The sequence below is a fragment of the Apium graveolens genome, chromosome 2 (genome assembly GCF_009905375.1).
Source record: "Apium graveolens cultivar Ventura chromosome 2, ASM990537v1, whole genome shotgun sequence".
Taxonomy (NCBI): Eukaryota; Viridiplantae; Streptophyta; class Magnoliopsida; order Apiales; family Apiaceae; genus Apium; species Apium graveolens.
Genome location: NC_133648.1, coordinates 213,242,983 through 213,265,035, shown reverse-complemented (window position 1 = coordinate 213,265,035; position 22,053 = coordinate 213,242,983). Strand labels below are relative to the sequence as shown.

Below are 22,053 nucleotides of genomic sequence, written 5' to 3'. Positions count from 1 at the left end.
TTTATAAAAATAATTGAAGTAGAAGTTGTAAAACTTATACTTGAAATGAATAGTAAATAACCAAAGATATACTTATACGAAAGTAATATCTTTATTTGAATAATCAAAAGTAAGTTTGATTATCGACACATTATTCTTTAATAAAATAAAGAATATTATTCAGTAAATAATCGGAGTCATAGGTCCTCAAATAAATATTCAAATAATATTCATTAAATAATATAAACTGAGTCATAAGTCCTCGAATGAATATTCAAGTAATATTCAGTTAATAAAATAAACAGAGTCATAAGCCCTCGAATGAATATTCGAAATAATATTCATTAAATAAAATAAAAGGAGTCATAAGCCCTCGAATGAATATTCGAATAATATTCAATAAAAAAGGAGTCATAAGCCCCCGAATGAATATTCGAAATAATATAAAGTTGTCGAATAAACCTTATTTGATTAATAGTTTTGAAAACTACATCTATAAATATATAAATATATATATAATATACTCGGGAACATCTACTCCCGGTTTTAGAAAAGGGTTCACCTTTGGGTCCCCTACACTCAGGGTATACACAACTACTGCTTATCTCTAGCATAGGTATTATGTAACTAATAAGCATTTGAACCAACAGATATATAAATCAAGAATACGAAACAGGCATGCATATATATCATATCAATATGCTCCAATATATCGCAAGAATTTGCTAATAACAATCATGCACTTATCATAGGATAATGCATATACATATATACATCACAACAACAGTATAACGGGTAGAAAACTTGCCTGAGTGCTCCCGGGTAGACTTAAGCTTAGAGTGGGTCCGATAACCTATGAACAACAACATAAGTTGGAATTAAACCCCGGTCGCTTAAGAAACTAGACTTTAACCATTTAGAGTCCTAACGTTCGCTTTCGCGCTTAACGATTCACTTAAGTTGCTCGAGTACCCTCGGCTCCACCATTTTTAATAAATTAGCCATTAAGAGTTTTAAGGAGATTCTTTTGCGAGCACCTTACCAACTGCCTAATCCACTTTACATAAATGTTTCATACCCCAAATAGTCATTTAAAGTCCTTAACCAAGGTTTCAATGTAAGGCAAGGGGTAATTGTTCGGTCGCGAAACGCCGTTACATAAAATGGTCGTTTCTCCTAAACCGTACATCGGATTCAAACGAACCACATATCAAAACGAAGCTCGTGACATGAACTATCTAATAATGGCAATGGTCAAAAGCTAACAAGGAGTTATCGGGTCCTGATGTTAAGAGCAAAAACAGTCTAAAGTAAATCGGACATTACGACGGCTATGTTTACGCGATTTCCCAAATTTTTACCATTCCAAATCATATCAATCCAACTACCAATCAACAACAACTCAAGATACACATCAATGCTACTGATTTCAGTCATAATAAGCTCAAGGATCTCAATCCAATCATATATTATAACATCTCCAAATTCAACTAAACTACTTAACAATTAAGCTCGAATCATGCTTATCATTCAATTACTACTCATCCATCCAAACCATCTCCAAACTTCAACATTCAAACTTATTACTAAAGGGTGTGAAGATTTATACCTTTCTTAGAGGGTGGAAAGTTACTAGGAAGCCTTATGGAGCCTCCTACAAGCTTGATCTTTCCAAAGAAATCAAGAACACAAAGTTAGGCTTTAAAGTTTCTAAAAGTCCGATTGAAAGAACTGTAAAAATGAGGGTCTTACCATGCTTATTTGGACGAGACTTGTGAACAAGAGTTGTAGGAGATATGGCAGTTTGAAGTTGTTGTGTTTATTTTGGCCGAGACCTTTATGAAGAAAAGGGAAGAGCTTTTGTGTTTTTTGTGATTTGTTTTGATTTGCCTTGGTTGGTTAACTTTTGTTTTGTTTTAATCATTTTTAACCATGAAAAAAAAATTGTGTGGTTATAAATCAACCACACTTCTTTCCCTTATGTCATGCTTTGGTCATCATGTGATGTCACCCTCCACAATTGTCCTCTTCTTGTTGGTTTGATGACATCATCATCCCTAACCTCCTTGATTAACTCTTAATTGCTTGCCTAATGACCGCTGATCTGTTATACGGTTCGCTTAACTTTCATTTTCGTTTATCGTTTGAGGGATCATACCCGGGATCTTATTACTTAGGTTTCTTTAACCTTTCTCAATACATTATATTCCTTTCATGATCCTCTCTTTTAATCCTTGAATTTAAATCCTTTTTATTCTATTACCTTATACTCAATTCTTTCTGTATCTGGTAGATTTTCGGGAAAAATCAAAGTGTTCGAATTTGGATTCTGACGATCTTTACATACACTTATTTATCATATAGAGTACTAATAATATCCCAGAAGATCAATAAAAGAGCCCCTACATAGTGTGGCATGAAAAGTTTTCTTATTCAGCATAATCAGCAAAACACTATTCATAAGGGTTTCAAAAATTCCAAAAATTGGGGTTATTACAGTCTCCCCTCCTTAAAAGAATTCCGTCCCGGAATCAGATAGAAAATGAATAGAGATACTTTCTTAGCATTGCACTTTCTAATTCTCAAGTAAATTTTCCCACATTGCGGTTCTTCCATCAAACTCTGAATAGTTTGATAACCCTTCTCCTAAGCACTTGTTCCTTTTTCAATTTATAACCCTTCCTGGTTGCTCCATATAGGTTACGTCGTGTTGCATGTCTATGCGCTCATATGCCCTTATTTGTCTGGCATCCGAATTATACTTCCTTAATATTAATACGTGGAACACGTTATGAACTTGCTACATGTTCGGGGGTAGGGCTAGCTCATATGCTAACTTCCCAGTACGTCTTAATACCTCAAAGGGTTCAACAATTCATGGGCTTAGCTTTCTTTTCTTTCCGAACCTCATCCATCCTTTCCAAGGGAATACCTTTAACAGCACTAGGTCCCCTACTTCCTATTCCTTGTCCTTTCATATCAAATCAACATACTTCGTGTGCCCATCTTGGGCTACTACCAGCCGTCCTCTAATTAAATCTATTATATCCTTGGTCCTTTGGACCACTACTGGTCTAAGCATCTTGCGCTCTGCAACATCATCATATCATAAGGGAGATCGACATTGTCTTCCCACAAGGATCTTATAAGGCGACATCTCGATAATGACATATGATCTATTTTCATAAGAAAACTCAATCCGCATTAAGTGATCATTCTAAATTCATTCAAGTCTATTGCACAGACTCTCATCATAGCTTCTAGCACTATGGCTTTTGCTTCTCAATACCCATTCTTTTCCAGTTTGTAGTCATTACTATCTTCCGTACATATTACTATACTGGTTACACTTTTGTTCGTTAGCGTTCTATAACCTTTTAATAACCACGTCAACCTTAGTATCACGAACGCGTTAGAATCGGAATACCACCGTACTGATACTACTTCCTTTAGCTGCTTCCATCTTCGAAAGCTTGGTCCTTCATATAGAAGTAAAAGAATTTATTGAGAGATCACTATGATCATGAACACTTGTTATATCGCATAGTTAGTACAGAAGGTGGCCAGCCTTTAGCACTTGACAAGCAATTAAACGACATGTGGTTTCCTACTAGGCTTCTATCACACAGATAGATAGTCATTCGGCAATACCTCCCCTTCTAGAAGGGTTGTTCTTCTCAGCTTACATGAAATGAAAAGAAGAAAAAAGAACGAACTGAAGAGAATTGTATATATGTAAAAAAATATTGCCATAAAATATTTGGCTTGGAATCTACCTCTGAACTATAGAGGTTTGTCATAGGAGAACAAAACATATATGTATTTATATCAACATCAAGTATTATAGCAGCGTATTTCACAAGCCTAAATATTTTTGCTATTCCGTCCATCATTCTATGGACCCATGCTCTTCCTCAAGCTTATACATAATCACCTTTGAAACTCCCTCGACATCAAAAATCGAATTTGGGATCTCATTCTAGACACCATCGTTACTAGAATTTTATGCTTGCATCGCAACCTTCCTCGTATAGTAATACGACTCTCTATTGATAAGAAGGAATAAATATTCAATAGGTAGATAATCTACTTAACCAATATATTCAACGATAACTTATACATCACCACAGCCCGATTAGGGGTACCCAATCTCAACATCCATTACACTACAACTCTCACTGTTGTAATCGGCTCATTATTCAAAGAATCGTTGCTGCATTACTATGGTCCACCACTGACCTACTGTCGTCATTCATTTTCCTTGGAATCTTAATAGCTAACCATACGGAGTCCATACCTGTCGTATCAAATTCTTCTAAGGAGTTAACATAGTTAATATTCATAATTCATGAAAAACACCTCAGATCCTGACGTACTATCATGACATGAAGCAGATAAAATTGCAGAAGAGTTTCAATCAAAGCAACGATAGCAGGTTAATACCATTCTTAATCATATGCCTTCAATAGAAGACTTAACTCAAAGGTTCGTCTAGTCCTTTTTGAAACATGGTCCTGGCTCATCTCAAGATAGTACCTTCTGAGATAGATAGCCCGCTCATAGCGATTACACGAATTAAACCTTTACCAACTACTATTACGGTTGGGTATTGCACAGTCATCAGAAGGAATGTCAATCTTCCAAACCATAATACAACCTTCACATCTTTAACCATCATCACTGTATTCCCTTGGCACAAGCGCCTATAATTATCCTCTTACCTTTAAAGTGTCGGCCACCTCTTTGGCCTTTCCTGATAGTAAAATTTCCTTACAGTCAATGTCATTTTAACCACCTCCAAATAAATTTTCTACCTCATTTCAATCACTGCTTATGTGAAGATGTTTTCCTTAAAATCTGATGAGTAAAAAAAAATATCACCATTTTTCCATAAGTTATTGCCTCAGTCTTTAGAGGTTAATCACTGTCACGACTGACTCTCAATCATACTTAGAACATCTTTTATCTTAGGTCCTAATTTCCCTGAACAATTTCGACCTTTACTGGTTCGATCCATACTTTCTCGTGGTTTAACACGTGCCCCACTTGGCATCATTTATAATTACGTCATATTTCCTTTATCAATATTTCTATTCTTGAGAATTTTGAATATTACCTTTCTCCTTGTAAAACCTCTAAGGTTATCCTTGAATCGTTCCTCCTGTATTCCCGAGATATAGGCATATCAAAATACCATTTACTAATACTAGAACCATTGTCTATGTACTTCTGAAAAATTTCTTTACTGATCTTTAAAGATTGTTGTTACCTTGATCCTTTCCAATTCATACTTGTCAAAACTCATGTTGTCCCTATTAAGGGTGAAATGCCAACCTTTATGCATTCCCCTAGGATTCATTTTAAGTTACCGATGTTCTATCTTTAATGCCACCTTTAAAAAGGTACATGCATCCTTCCATGGATAAATCAAGTCATATATCCCTGATAAGGGTGTCCTATTCAATCATTCCCACCTCGATAGTATATGCCTAATTTCACAATAACATCTGTATTCAAAATGAGGTCAATCAATATGGCCTCCAAAAGATAACTACGGTTATCTACTTTTCTTGCTTGATTTGGTAACGATAACAAGGATGTTCTGGAAGATATTGGTCGTGTTCAACGTGAACTTCTTCTTAATAATTCCGTATTTACTTTTGTTGTTTATCTCAACAGTCATCTCAATGTTAGGATATCTCTCATACCTGGCGTCTCCCTTCCTGGGTATCAAGCCACCGGTCTTACACTTCACATTCTTGAAGGTCACTTCCTTCATCTAATTTTCCTAATTTCTTACTTCCTTGTCTCCTCAGTCTATCCGCGTCTCAATATTTATCCTTCGAACTATCTCAAGGTTTCCTCAAATCCTCCCAACTTACAGGGGATAAAATATATGTATCTCTTATTCCTTCAATCATCAACTTTAACTCATGGTGAATCACCCTCATCCTGACGATTACATACTTTTCTATTTCTATTGCTACGAGTCTTTAGGGTTTTCTCATACCCAACTCCCTTATCATTCCTCAAACTCTATTGCCTTTATATTCCTTTCCACTTCAGTTTCTTTTTATTTTCCTTTCTCTTATCATTATTTCATGGACCCACTAATCATTGACTTCAAGTATCACATCATTCTGGGATTCTTGTCATCAGAACGAATCTTGACAACTTTTACAACTTAGCTTCATATTTCATCATACTCGTCCGCCTTTGTTCTGACTCTAAAGCTTTTATACTATCTCCATAACCATGGGAATTACTTTCCCGAAAACAATTGACTGGAATCAGTTTATTCTAACCTCTGGCTCCGTGCCTTTCTTGGTCTTTCACCAGTGGTGGCCCTTCTCTTAGGAGGGTAAGTGACAAAAATAGTTTTTTGTGATTCGTCCATCATTTAGAATCTCAAATGATTCCTATATTTCCTTTAGCCAGGCTCTTGCCTCGACTGGGTCAGCTTGTTCCTTAGAACTCTAAGGGCTTAGCGACTTAAAGGTCCTGAAAGAATTTCTCACCGCATTGTTTCCTCAGGGTGGTGGTTGGGGATAATAGTCTAAGTTCTTTCTAGAAAGGTCCATAAATTTTCGTATAGGATTACCATCTCGGGTCTCCTTTCCTTACTCGACTTCTGTTTCCTTAGTCTGAACATTTCCTCCTCCTCCCCATAATCGGGGTCCTCCTACATATTTTAAATCCTCATTTTCCACTTCATCATGTTATGGGTTCCTTCTATCTTGATGGCGACCTCCCTGACCATCACGTTCAGGGTTTTCTATAAATCTTATTCCTCAAACTAGCTTTCATCTAAGATCTCATCTTTAAGCTCTTGAACATTTGGAACCCAAATTCTGTAGGAATACCTCATTATTCCCTTATCATCTTTCTCGGTATTAATCTCTTATCTATTTGTTGGCTCTCTGCCTTCATTCATCACTTTTTCTGGCACAATCTGTTCTTTTCCAATAATTCGGGCTGTATTGCAATCTCAAACAGCTTTTCGGTACCGGCTCCGGTTACCTTCACTTCTATTTCCATTTTCTCAAAACCTCTTATAAACTCTCTCAAAGACATTATCATCTTGACTCTCTCCGTTTTACTAAGGGCATCAGCCACCACATTGGCTTTCCCCGAATGATAAAGAATCTCATAATCGTAATCCTTGATTAGCTCTAACCACCTCATTTGGCGCATGTTGAGCTCTTTCTGCGTGAAAATGTACTAGAGCACTTATGGCTTAGGTAAATCTCGCACTTCTCTCCATACAAGTAGTGCCTCCAATCTTTAGGGCAGAACTATTGCCACGAGCCCAAGCTCATGGGTGGGGATATCGAATTTTATATTCCCTTAATTATCTTGACGCATACACGATTACCTTGATGTGCTGTATAAGACGCACCTTAATTCCTTATGCGAAGCGTCACTACAGATCACAAAATCTCCTTTTCCATCCGGCAATGCCATCATAGGGGCCGTCACCAATCATTGCTTCAGTTCTTAAAAGCTGTTCTCACATTTCTTTGTCCATTCGAACTTCTCAGTCTTATGAGTAAGCCGCGTTAAAGGGGCTACTATCTTTACAAACTTGAACGAACCTCTGGTAGTGACCGGCCAATCCTACCTCTGGTAGTCGCCCTAACCATGGTCATCAATTCCTCAGTGGTCCTTTATTCATTCTTGTTAGGATCCTCCACGAGATCCTCCTCAGCAACAATCCCATCTAGGACAACATCCTCAACCACTACATCCTCAATATGAACATCATCCGGTCCTGCGTTAGGACGCTCTATCGGATCCACAATCCGATCTCCAATTAGTAATAAAACATCATCGCGTTGTTGCTCCTCAACCTCAGGGTTCGGAGTCCCGCTACCATCTACGATAACGAACTACGCTTCTATCACGATATTTATAAGGGTTCCCATAAGGGTTTTAACTGTCAGTACTACGTTAGGTAGCCCGACTATGAACTTGGCAAGAGTTCTTATTATCTTAGTGAACTTATTATTTTAACGTCATATCATCTCTGAGGTTTATAACGCTTAGCTCTGATACCATTTCTGTAACACCCCCAAATTCGGGGTCGGGGATCCGAGTTGTCACGAGTTCCATTTCCCTTAATAACACCCAATCTTAATAAACAATCAACTACTCTGTACTGTGACCCCATAATAAACACACACACCACAAGTTATAGTCTCAGAGATGAATATCCAAAAATAACACGAGTCATTTTATTCCAAAATTATATGCCATTACACCTTAAAAGGGTTTCTGAATAAATTTACATTTCTTTGCCATTATTACAATTGATAGAGATACATAAGTCTGGTACATCAAAAGTTGAAAGCCTAGCCTATTGGTAGTTCCTACCTCAGCTACAGCGACATCAACGCCTATAGGAAACTGCGGAATGTTTCCTATCCGCTCGCGAATTGGGAGCTTGCTCATGTTCATCTTGTCGATCTGATGTTGTGTGATGAAAGAAGAAGCACGGGTGAGCAACAAGCCCACCGAAATAATATGTATAATAATTAACGATATATGAGCATTCTCATAGTACTCATGAAAGTCTTGGTCAAGAAGAAATGAACCAAGCTGATATCTTAACGCGACCAAGTCGCTAAATATTCAGTATATATATACATATATACTTTTCACAATCTTTGAAATCCTTTGACATTTATAACAAACACAGAGTTACAGTTTATAACTGTATAAAATATCGTTGCAAGGTGATCTCCTATATCTAACCTTGTCTCAACGTTTTTTCGAAAATCTTTGACATGCACAAGATAATCATTTACTAGATATAAGTTTAAAAGATGAAGTTACAAGATACTCCAATATACTTATATCCGAATACTGCTTGAACTACCACCGTTCAAGTTATAATTAGTTTCAAAAGTTTATCACACTGATGAGACTACAAGATAAGACTTGAATAGATTCAATCTTTGAAATATCATTAAATGAAATGAAATTATGATATACTTTATTAAGTCCCGATATATATATCCACATATATATCTCTTTATACATTTCCTGAAAACCTCTGTCATGTAAAGTATGAACAGAGTTTGTAACATCCAATGAATTTTTTGGAAAAGAAAAAAGAATTGTGGGATAAACCCGGTATCTTGCTGATCAGGCAAAGATACCAATAAGTAACCTTTTCTACTAGTAGATGGACGAATTCCCCACTGGTCATCACCCTGGTCGTAATAGGACTTTATGCTGGACTGCCACTCAGCCACTTACGCATTTGATGGACTCCCACTGAGCCACTTACACTTTCATGGACGCCCACTGAGCCAATGTTGCTTATGCCGACTCGATAGATGGACTTACTTCCCGAACGTTGGGTAAGTAATCAATTCATTTACCAAAACAGCAACATTGTTGCGAATATAAAATACACCACAGAGTCGGATCCCTCCGGTTTTGAGCGAGTATTTAAATCCCCTTTAAAAGGAAGATCTTAAATATATAAAAAATAAGTTTTGGGATCCGCTCTAACTTTTAAAAATCATTTTAAAGACTCGAAAACACTTTAAAGAGTGTTTGGAGTAATGCTGATTTAATAAAGTAAATCAGTCCCAATATATTAGAAAATATCTGAATATTATTATTTAAATAACATTTTTATAAAGAATAATCTTTATAAAAATAATTGAAGTAGAAGTTGTAAAACTTATACTTGAAATGAATAGTAAATAACCAAAGATATACTTATACGAAAGTAATATCTTTATTTGATTAATCAAAAGTAAGTTTGATTATCGACACATTATTCTTTAATAAAATAAAGAATATTATTCAGTAAATAATCGGAGTCATAGGTCCTCAAATGAATATTCAAATAATATTCATTAAATAATATAAACTGAGTCATAAGTCCTCGAATGAATATTCAAGTAATATTCAGTTAACAAAATAAACGGAGTCATAAGCCCTCGAATGAATATTCGAAATAATATTCATTAAATAAAATAAAAGGAGTCATAAGCCCTCGAATGAATATTCGAATAATATTCAATAAAAAAGGAGTCATAAGCCCCCGAATGAATATTCGAAATAATATTCATTAAATAATATAAAGTTATCGAATAAACCTTATTCGATTAATAGTTTTGAAAACTACATCAATATATATATATAAATATATATATATATATAATATACTCGGGAACATCTACTCCCGGTTTTAGAAAAGGGTTCACCTTTGGGTCCCCTACACTCAGGGTATACGCAACTACTGCTTATCTCTAGCATAGGTATTATGCAACTAATAAGCATTTGAACCAACGGATTTATAAATCAAGAATACGAAACAGGCATGCATATATATCATATCAATATGCTCCAATATATCGCAAGAATTTGCTAATAACAATCATGCACTTATCACAAGATAATGCATATACATATATACATCACAACAACAGTATAACGGGTAGAAAACTTGTCTGAGTGCTCCCGGATAGACTTAAGCTTAGAGTGGGTCCGATAACCTATGAACAACAACATAAGTCAGAATTAAACCCCGGTCTCTTAAGAAACTAGACTTTAACCATTTAGAGTCCTAACGTTCGCTTTCGCGCTTAACGATTCACTTAAGTCGCTCGAGTACCCTCGGCTCCACCATTTTTAATAAATTAGCCATTAAGAGTTTTAAGGCGATTCTTTTGCGAGCACCTTACCAACTGCCTAATCCACTTAACATAAATGTTTCATACCCCAAATAGTCATTTAAAGTCCTTAACCAAGGTTTCAAAGTAAGGCGAGAGGTAATGGTTCGGTCGCGAAACGCCGTTACATAAAACGGTCGTTTCTCGTAAACCGTATATCGGATTCAAACGAACAACATATCAAAACGAATCTCGTAACATGAACTATCTAATCATGGCAATGGTCAAAACCTAACAGGGAGTTCTCGGGTCCTGGTGTTAAAAGTAAAAACAGTCTAAAGTAAATCGGACATTACGACGGCTATATTTACGCGATTTCCCAAATTTTTGCCATTCCAAATCATATCAATCCAACTACCAATCAACAACAACTCAAGATACACATCAATGCTACTAATTTCAGTCATAATAAGCTCAAGGATCTCAATCCAATCATATATTATAACATCTCCAAATTCAACTAAACTACTTAACAATTAAGCTCGAATCATGCTTATCATTCAAATTACTACTCATCCATCCAAACCATCTCCAAACTTCAACATTCAAACTTATTACTAAAGGGTGTGAAGATTTATACCTTTCTTGGAGGGTGGAAAGTTACTAGGAAGCCTTATGGAGCCTCCTACAAGCTTGATCTTTCCAAAGAAATCACGAACACAAAGTTAGGCTTTAAAGTTTCTAAAAGTCCGATTGAAAGAACTGTAAAATGAGGGTCTTAACTTGATTATTTGGACGAGACTTTTGAACAAGAGTTGTAGGCCATCTCAATACCTTTCCAACGAGCTATAGAACACAACATTTGAGTGAGTATTGAAGGAGATATGGCAGTTTGAAGTTGTTGTGTTTATTTTGGCCGAGAGCTTGATGAAGAAAAGGGAAGAGCTTTTGTGTTTTTTGTAATTTGTTTTGATTTGCCTTGGTTGGTTGACTTTTGTTTTGTTTTAATCATTTTTAACCATGAAAAAAAAATTGTGTGGTTATAAATCAACCACACTTCTATCCCTTATGTCATGCTTTGGTCATCATGTGATGTCACCCTCCACACTTGTCCTCTTCCTGTTGGTTTGATGACATCATCATCCCTAACCTCCTTGATTAACTCTTAATTGCTTGCCTAATGACCGCTGATCTGTTATACGGTTCGCTTAACTTTTTTTTTCGTTTATCGTTTGAGGGATCATACCCGGGATCTTATTACTTAGGTTTCTTTAACCTTTCTCAATACATTATATTCCTTTCATGATCCTCTCTTTTAATCCTTGAATTTAAATCCTTTTTATTCTGTTACCTTATACTCAATTCTTTCTGTATCTGGTAGATTTTCGGGAAAAATCAAAGTGTTCGAATTTGGATTCTGACGATCTTTACATACACTTATTTATCATATAGAGTACTAATAATATCCCAGAAGATCAATAAAAGAGCCCCTACATAGTGTGGCATGAAAAGTTTTCTTATTCAGCATAATCAGCAAAACACTATTCATAAGGGTTTCAAAAATTCCAAAAATTGGGGTTATTACACAGGTTCAAGTATAATTCAGGTTCTCATTATTACAAACTCTTTATTCAACATCTAACACACACTAACTTTATTCAGCAACTCATCAGACCTCATGGCCTGATACAAACTACCTCAGAGGATCCGGGAACATGGGTCGGTCTGACTGATCTTCTAGGCATCCGCGAGATATACATAACAGTTTGCAAGGGTGAGCATAATCACTCAGCAGCACCAACATATGAATTACGGAATAAAAGTAATAATGTAACAATAATAGGAACAAAACTGTAATCATGATATCAACATTTCATAATGAAAATCAGAGATAACTGGATACCATTAACTAGCATGCTTTATCAAAACAACATAGTAGTGTGTTGTGTAAATTCCATAGTTCAATTTTAGCATGCTAATCACTTTTATAAAACCGTTGTATCAACTACTTATGCTTTTATGTAAATTACAAATCCCAATCAGATACGTAGCGGATATGTGAAGAGAGTTGACGGCTCTAACTGTCATCCCATTACCTGTTCCGGAACTCAAAGACTGGCTAGGTCTCTGACCTGCTGGACTAATCGGTTTTATAGTGCGCGCAACCGAATTAGCCTCTTACGCCACCTCAATAGGCCTACTCTGGCCCCAATGTATCCCATATCTGACCGTTTTATCCAGTTTTCAAAACACTTGTACCTATCTCATTTTCAAAATCCTTTATTTAACCAGCACACATATAAAATTCAGTTCGTAAATCATTCCATTCGAGATAGGTACCTTTCGAAGTTACTTTTCCCCAAAACAATTTGAAAACAGTGATTTATAACTACGGGGATACGCAACTTAAAACGTTTATTTCCATTACGAAAGTAAAACATTTAGCTATTCATATGCATTGAACCACAAAAGAATGGTCAGGGGTACTTGCCTTGTAACGCTTTACAAAACCCTAAGTAGCTTTCACGCTGACTTTGATACTGGGAAAACTCGACTGGGATCCACAAATACAGATTACCCTAATTAGTTATACCGACATGCTTGATATCCTCAATCCAATAACCCAATCCGATTACCCGACTCGTATTATTATTATTTTACACATAATCACGTAATCACATATCCCAAACATAATAGGGGTAACACGTAGAATATAATTATGTACACTTACAATATATTTTTAGAAAATTCTGGCAGCATCATATTTGTTTATAAGACTACCCGTCGATTACGATCGACGTCAATAATCGCAATAATCCACAATATTACTCCACCATTTTATACAATGTACATCCCAACACCAATCAAAATTAATTATTTATGTCCGAAAATATTTTACATAATCATTTTATTTATTTATAAAATTTAGGACTCATAACTTCGTCATCACCGTCCACCGTCCGCTCGTAACGAGTCATCGCGGTACGGCGACAAAATTTCCGGGGTACCCGATAATTCGGATTCCAGCCAAAAATTTCACTGATTATTAAAATTGTTTTTACTGCATGGATATTTTATTTCACAAAATCAGCCAACAAAATCCCTGCAAAAACACCATTAATTCATATTAAACCAACTGCACAATAATCAAGCCCATAATTAGAGCCCACTATTAAACCCAACTGCCAGGCCCAATAATAGGCCCAATAGAAGGCCCAATAATCAAGCCCGAACTGCAAGCCCAACAACACAGAAAGCCCAACACAGAACCAAGCCCAACAACCAAGAACACGGCTGCACACACTGCACAGCCGCCTTCCACCGCACACACGGCCTCACGGCCATTACAACACACACACACAACACACTCACACACACACACACCATTACACATGGCAAACACACATATATATATACATATATACATGCATAAACCAACTGAGCAACAGAGTCACCAAGCTCACCGGAGCAAAAGCACGGCGGCGGCGAAACCGGAGTAACAGGGGAAGCCGGAGAAGAACGCCGGAAACAGAGAAAGAACGGGGAAAAAAGGAACGGGAAGGGAGAGATACAGAGGGAGAGGGATAACGAGAGATGAGAGAAGAGAGAGATTAGAGATTTTGAGAGAGAGAGAGACAACGGTCGAGCAACACAGTGAAAAGGGGAAACCCCCCTTTAGTTATATTTTTTTTTCCTTTCTCCTGCTTACAACACGTGGCACTGCAAATACTGAGAAGCTGACACGTTGATTTTGTGATAATTTAAGGCCGGCTTTGCCCCAGGATTCAAAATTAACGGATAAAGGTGCACGAAAAACAATTCCCGAAAATTACAAAAATAATATCAAAATGTCATAAATAACCCAAAATTTACAAAGACATAATTTTTGAAATTTTTAAAACACTTTTTAAGGTGCTCTTCGAATCTGCTTTTAAACAAATAACGAAACGACGCGCGGTGAAATGATTCCCGAAAATTTCCAAAATAATTTTAAAATCCTCAGAATATTATAAACTTCATAAAAATATGAGTTTCGTAATTTTTTAAAGATTTCCATAATTAAATATGGATTTTACCATTAAACACAACTAGAAAATCATTTAAAGATAAATAATTAATAAAATATTGATTTCTCAATTTTATAAAGTCCTAAAAATAATTATTGAAACAATAAAATTATAAAACCAATTTTAGAAATAACCCAAGTATTTATGGAATTACAATTACAATAAAATCACTTTTACAAGCGAAATAAAATCATATAACTCACTAATAAATCACACAATTCAATTCCACATAACAACAAATCATAAATAATTAAATAACAATCAGTAACCATTGCCAAAATCAATACACACATTTTATTTAATTATTCAAATCTTTATTACACTTTTAGATACTAAAATAAAAGAAAAATATACGAGTCGTTATAGTACACGCATCCACTGTCAGATCCTCATTGTAAACGCATGCCTAAGTTTAATTGTAGTTTCACCATGCATGTGTGTTATCTATGTGCTTTATGTTATAGCTTCACACCCATACCTCTCGTAGCTAGCTTCGGTTATCTTTTCCTTAAGTGAATGTTGGGGCTTAAACATGGTCCATTTACCCATTTGTGAGGTCCTGGTACTTAACCTCCTATAGTACACATTGCGCTCCCTCAATCTATTTGATCAATTTTCCCTAGCGCTAAGCCTGCTATTTTTCTGGACAATGTCAAAACCCAAAATTTTCCTTTTGGCTTACAATGAACCTATAAGCCATCCTGATTTTTAGATCTCCTCTAAGTCCCGTGCCTTGGCCATTTGTTTATTTGTACTTTAATGGGAATAGGTTCGCGGTTGGCTTACTCTGCTTTGCACCTTTGCAGATGTCAGGTGAATACGCGGCTATTAGCTCCCACCACTCATCCACACATGAAAGTATATCTTTAATTGATCTCTCGGACGTAAGCTCCACCCCTTGGTCTCTGGAGGTACTGTAAGTGGCCCAACCTGCTCCAAAGTTGTAGTATTGAATCCGAACGTGCCTTGGTAATATTAAAACTAAAATCCAACCTTACATCAAATGAAGACCTTGATGTCGAGGCCTTAAACTGGACCACATCCGAAGAAGCTGAGTCAAACTCCTTTTTCCATGACTCATCTGTTCTTATCCAGCCAGTCATCGAGCCAATTGACCCTAACGACCTTAATAATGATGTTTCTGAAAGTGACACCAATTCTGTTGCTTCCGGAAATGTAGATTTGATTTGTGAAAATCTTGACACAACCATGAATAGAGTTAAGCTGTCCAACCTACTTGCGACCATAGAAATTGGATGTCACCTTAATGTCCCTGCTAGAGGTGAACGTTATCATAAGTTTGATAACTTTGGACCCGAGTAAACCGTACCTGGAGCCGTTATGTCGCCCATCATTTTAGAATGGGGATATGCCCCTCCATCTTTTCCTCATAAAGGTATTAGAAAGATATGATCTCTTCCCTATTCAACTTACCCCAAACTCCTACCGGATGGAAATTTGTATGTATATCTTATACTACACAGAATTTGGTGCCAAACTCACAGTTGAAGAACTAGAATATTTTTACTAGTTAAAGCCCTCAGGAAAAATCTCTAAAAATTTCTTTCTTGCTGGTTGGGGGGTTCATGAAGGTAGGTGTATAGGTGGGAACAAAAATGGTATGTCTGGATGGCAGGAGCATTTCCTATACTGTTATGACTGCCCATCTTATAAGAAAGATTTTAACCTGAACCCAAGTAAGTTCTTTTTATCTCCTTCCACACCTTAAGCTTTATCCCATCCCGTAGGTTTCTTTTGTGGTTTACTTTTGATAATGGTGTTACATGTATGTATATGTGTAGATACTCCTATCATGACCACCCTCCAGGGCAAGTAGCTTAAGTGTGCCAAGAAAGCTCGTGTTCTTTCTACATCCCTTGGTGATGGCACCGGTTTACTTACTAAGTAAAACTTGAAAAGATGTAAATTTATTTCAAGAGGTTCAGCAAGTGAAGCTGGTACCTCCCAGATTATAGGTCCCTATTGTGTTCTAATTTATTTTCATGTTGTACCCATCTTGCCATCTTTCGTTATCATTATGCACCCTCGTGCTTACTATTTATCCTACTTATCTTTTTACAAAAATGTGTATCGGTGATCCTTCCAACATTAAACAAACCATTAAGTTTGAAGATCTCTTCCAAGATGATGATAATTTAGGCCCCATCCGTGCAACCCCTATCTCCAGGATTCCTCACTCCTCTACTACTCAAGATAAATCAGGCTCCTCTTCCAAACAAAAGCTCGCCCTTGTCACCCCTAAATCAGCCAAAGCTCCACTTTCCAGGTCCTTGGAAAAGTTGAGAAGCGGTGTTGCTTCTGATGAGATGTAGAAGCTTCACACATTTATTTAAATGCTACAAAATCAGGTTTCCAACGAGATCATCGCCCAATGGGACAAGATCAAATTTATGGAAGCTGCACCTGAAATTACCCTAGCTAATGCTCAAAGCCTATTCCTGCACCAGAAGCACGGGAAATGAATTACTGAAGTTGCCTGTGTTGATCAGAGGTTGGTAGAAGAGGTGTAGCAACTGAAGTCTACCCTGAAGACACGAGATGATAAAATAAAGAGGGTCATCAAAATGTTGAGGAAGATAAGAAACTCGGAATCAAAACTCCTCAAGGAAACAGATGAGCTTAACCAAACCATCCATGCTATGGAGCAAGAGAAGGAAGAAGCCACAACTGATCATGCCAGAAAGGTGCATGAGTTGGAGTTGAAGATGACCAAACTTGAGACGGTTATAGATGGATTTAAGGCCACTTTTCTAGATGCGAAGAAGGCCATATATAAAACCAGTTGGTCCAATGGTACCAAAGATTTCATGAAGTCTATAATGGAGGTTTTTCCCAACCTTGACTGGGCCATGCTAGGTAAAGATGTGGCCAAAGATGTTAAGATGATCAGGAAGGAGAAGGCTGTGGAAGCCAAAAAGGCAAAGCCAATGATACCTGATGCTCCCTTTGTGGAGGCTCAAGCTTCAGCTCCCGCTATGCAGGTTGAGGTATGCACTAATTACCCTCCAACTAATGAACCTGCCATTGACGACATTGCCGAGATGGCCGTTGATACAATAACCTCTCCTTGACTTCTTTGATCATGTTTAAGTATCCTTCCCTTTTAAAAAACCTTTTTAAGCAATCTCTCGAACTCAACGGTGCTTTGCACTAATACTTATTCTAGATGAGGGTGTGGGCACCTCATAATGCATCACAAGTAATAACGCTACAAACCCCTTCCCCGTACTGGTTGCTATTAATTTTATCATCGTACTTTCAGTTTAATTATGCTTTTATTATTATCTTTAATGCATTGCTAACGTAGGTAAGATGCATAACATAGATCTCTTAGGATAAGATCTAATCTAGAACATATACCCCTTTTTACATAACTATCTTAACTCGTGACCCTCTTAAAACCTCCTTAGTGACCCTGCTAAGGTCGATTCATTCACCCCCCTAACTGTGTCGCTATTTAAACTTTTAATGGCTTTTACTTGTATTATTGCTTTTTAGTTGGTGAGGGAAAACTTAAACCTCAAAACACCCTCTCGTGCCTTATAAAAACTGCCTTCTCCCATCTAAAATATTTTACTGTTACCAATGAGTGTTTACCAAGGACTACTCCTTCAGTATCCTTTCCTCAAAATTTTCCAGTTCAAACTTATTTTGATCACTCTTAACCCCCGTGTTACTTAGGTTCCCTCCTGGATACTGATTTCAAATATGTCTAAGTATCTTTATGCACCTAAAGCTAGATAAGCTTAGCTATGGTCATAACTTAAATTTTCATACTTCCTATTATTATTTTTAATGATTAACCTATTCCTAACAGAATTGTTTAGCAAATAAGTCAAATATGTAACCTCCTTGATATACTTTACTCTAGATACATACTTCATAAAAATTTGTCTAAGCTTTGTTTCAACACACCTCTTATTCTAATAAATGCCACTTAGAAATAATACTTATATTTCTGATCTAAACTGTAGCCCATTTATAAAGGCTAAGTCTCATAAACCAGCTACACCTGATTGTTCACATCTAGGGTTGAGTACTGAACCTATACTAAACAAAATAAGAGCAAATTTGAAGCTTATCACTAAGGTACCTATACATACCTATGGCTTTATCACAACTTATACAACATTACCTTTCCTTAAAGATAGCCTAGCAAATGCTAACTAAAAGTTCAACTCTTATTATAATATCTCAACTTAACATGCATTTTCAAGATAATGTTTTCACTTACTTACTTCTATTAAAACTAACTATAACAGTCGCCAACACTCAGGTTATTTAGCATATTAAAAGCGTCTAACTTGATTCTATTAAGAGTGTTCGTACAAACAGTAAAGCTCACTAGGTGTATTTAAAGTTCTTGACTTAACATAAAACAATTCAATATTAATCCTATTCCTCAATGATGCTAAGTCGAGAAGGAGGTTCATATTTTAAGCTTCATACTTGGGATTCTTTAACAGATAAATACCTCAAGCTGAAGCTAAAGATATGAACCTACTACGTAATATTAAATCTAATCCTGCTTATTCACCATCACCTGCAAAGATTTCTCAAACTTATTTCACAATAAAAAAAATTAACACAGTTTAAATCAACTACAAGGTTTTATAATGATTAATAACCTTATTAAACCTATTATAGATATGCATACATACATGATTCCATACTAAATTTAAGAAATAGGAGAGATCAGGATAACCTCTTATCTTTTTCTGCTATCTTCTACATTTCTATGACTACCTCTAGTTCCCACTCAAATTCTAAATCCAATTCATACTCCAAGGTACATATTTAAACCTGAACTTACATCCTCGTAAGCCCATGAACTTAGCAGCATCCCTGCAAGCCCCTATTCCCTGTGCAAGTACCTCACACTCTGATCATACTTACGTAAAACTTCACAGGATCTACACTAGCTCAGCTTCCCTGATATCGATATGGACGTGTGAAAATCCTATAGACTCGTATTTTCATACGAACCTATCCATCCAGGTTCACATACACAAGCAAACCTAATCCAGGAATCGATTATTTACTTAGATTAATCCTTTTCCAACATATCAACATACATGTTTTTGCATAAGAAATGCCTTACTACCCAAAGGGAATCACGTAGGCTAAAATATTTCGGGTCTTCTCATGTATAAACCATACATCCCATGTATAAACCATACAATTTTTTTTATGTCAACCATATACCTTCACATCCAGGTACACAATTCCTTGCATACATCCTTCATGTTCCAAAAATTATTTATATTTTCCCTTTGATTTCCATTATAAATTTGTGTCATTTATTTGGCAAACCAGAATCAATTCAAGGTGTGCATAACTAGAAACACCTTCATACATTATCCATATCCAAGGTATAAAACTTTATCCTTTATAACATGCTTTCATACAAGTCATATATCCAATGATTATAAGAATAATTACCAAAAAATTAAAATCCACTAGATTCTAACAGCCAAAATCATATGTTCCATATGTCCATTACCCCCTAGTTTTTTATCCTTAATTCATTAAGGTGAAGAACTATAGCAGGTGAACCTTATTGATACACTCTATCCATATATACATTTAGGTTTTACCAAATAATATAAAACCAAGATATGTGAAGTAAACTTCATTTTATTTTATTTTTATTTTAGAAAAAAAACAAGAAATCCTAACAGTGAGGTGTACATGCACTACCCCCCCATGGGCAATTAAATATCATACTGAATCTGAACCTATTATGGCAACTACAACTAACAAATTGCTTTTATTTTCCTATGCATGAAAGAGGCCTACTTGAAATAAATATCAAAGAAATTTTAGTGATAATACCTCTTAAGGTGCTCAACATTCCAAGCCTTGGGAATCAGCTTCCCATCTAAATATGCCAAGTGGTACGTTCCTTCCCACTGAACTGTCTTGATGATGTAGGGACCTTCTCAATTAGGTCCAAAGACACCATGCCCGGGAGTTCTCATGTTTGGCATCATCCTTCTTAACATTAAGTCCCAACCCTTAAAGGTCGAGCTCGGACATTCTTATTAAAATATTTCCTTGTACGTTATTGATAAGCTGACAGCTTCAACTGTGAATTCTCTCAAACTTCATCCAATAAATCCAGGTACAAATGATGATTAAGCTTATTATTTCCTGGATCATTGTTCTCCCTCCTGAATGAACCTGCCCCAATCTCCACAGGCACCGTTGCCTCACACCCGTAGGTGAGTGTAAAAGGAGATTCATTTGTTATGGTTCGAGGTGTGGTGTTATAGGACCATAACAACCTAGGTAGCTCCTCTAGCCAGCATCCCTTAATTTCCTCCACTTTTGCCTCTGAAGTGTGCTTTATAATCTTGTTAATGGCCTCAGTTTGACCATTACTTTGTGGATGGCACACTGCTGAGAACCCTTTATTTGTGTGAAGGTCCCCACATAACTGCTTTATCTCTTTACTGTCAAACTACTTCCCATTGTGAAAAATTAGCTTGTAAGGCACCCCATACCTGCACACAACAGCTCTAAACACAAATTCCTTGAGCTTTGCTGCTGTAATACTAGCTAGTGGTTCAGCTTCTGCCCATTTGGTGAAGTAGTCTACTGCAACCTCTGCGTACTTCACCCCACCTTTTCCTTTGGGAACCTCCCCAATCAGATCACTCCCTCATACAGAAAATGGCTATGGACTTGTACGAGGCTTCAATGGCACTGTTGGCTTACTGTTAAAATTGGCATACCTTTGAAAGTGATCATAGGACCTCGTATAGAGCTAAAAGTCATTATGTAAACTAGGTTAATGGTATTCTTGATATAGTATCTTATGATCTGATGAAGCTCCTCCTGAATGGTTTCCACATATCCCTTCATAAATTTCTCCCATGATATATTCACATTGCTTTGCTGATATGCACCTTAAAAGTGGCTTATTGAAGCCCCTTTTGTAGAGAGTTCCCTCATACACCACATACCTCGCAGCCTTGTACTTTAATTTCCTTGCCTCTTCCTTTCCTTCTGGGAGAATTCCTTTTGTTATATAGTCATAAATGGGACTCATCTAGGTTCCTTCAGCTGCTGCTTCAACTGTGGCAGTCTCCATTTTGAAGATGCTTGGTTGTTGTTGCACCTCCAATGGGATGACACCTAATAAGGTAGCTTCTTTTTGTGAAATCAAATTTACAAGAACATTAGCATCTGAATTTTTTTTTCCTTGGAATCAGCTCCAAATGAACCTCCATAAATTTGTTCATTAATTCTTGCGAGTACCTCATGTATAGGTCTGTAAGCGGACCTCTAGACTGAAACCCTCCTCAAATGTGCCAGACCACAAGCATTGGATCACTGTAGACATTTAAATT

At 36.5% G+C, this 22,053-nt stretch overlaps 1 protein-coding gene across 1 annotated transcript; it reads right to left on the bottom strand.

The window, feature by feature from the left end:
• Nucleotides 1-20,798: 20,798 nt before the first annotated feature.
• LOC141696710 (uncharacterized) lies at nt 20,799-21,478 on the bottom strand. The gene is made up of 3 exons (XM_074500829.1): nt 21,436-21,478; nt 21,205-21,331; nt 20,799-21,153 (listed from the first exon to the last, which is right to left on the bottom strand). The coding sequence occupies exons 1-3, from the start codon at nt 21,476-21,478 to the stop codon at nt 20,799-20,801; spliced, it is 525 nt and encodes a 174-aa protein (XP_074356930.1).
• Between the last annotated feature and the right edge of the window lie 575 nt (nt 21,479-22,053).

Bases quoted from the DNA above. Each gene is read 5' to 3' on its own strand.
- LOC141696710 (XM_074500829.1), bottom strand. From the start codon at position 21,478: ATGACTTTTAGCTCTATACGAGGTCCTATGATCACTTTCAAAG. The intron at 21,332-21,435 runs GTATGCCAATTT...AGGTTCCCAAAG, and splicing joins TCCTATGATCACTTTCAAAG to GAAAAGGTGGGGTGAAGTAC. The intron at 21,154-21,204 runs GTATGGGGTGCC...GTAGTTTGACAG, and splicing joins TTTAGAGCTGTTGTGTGCAG to TAAAGAGATAAAGCAGTTAT.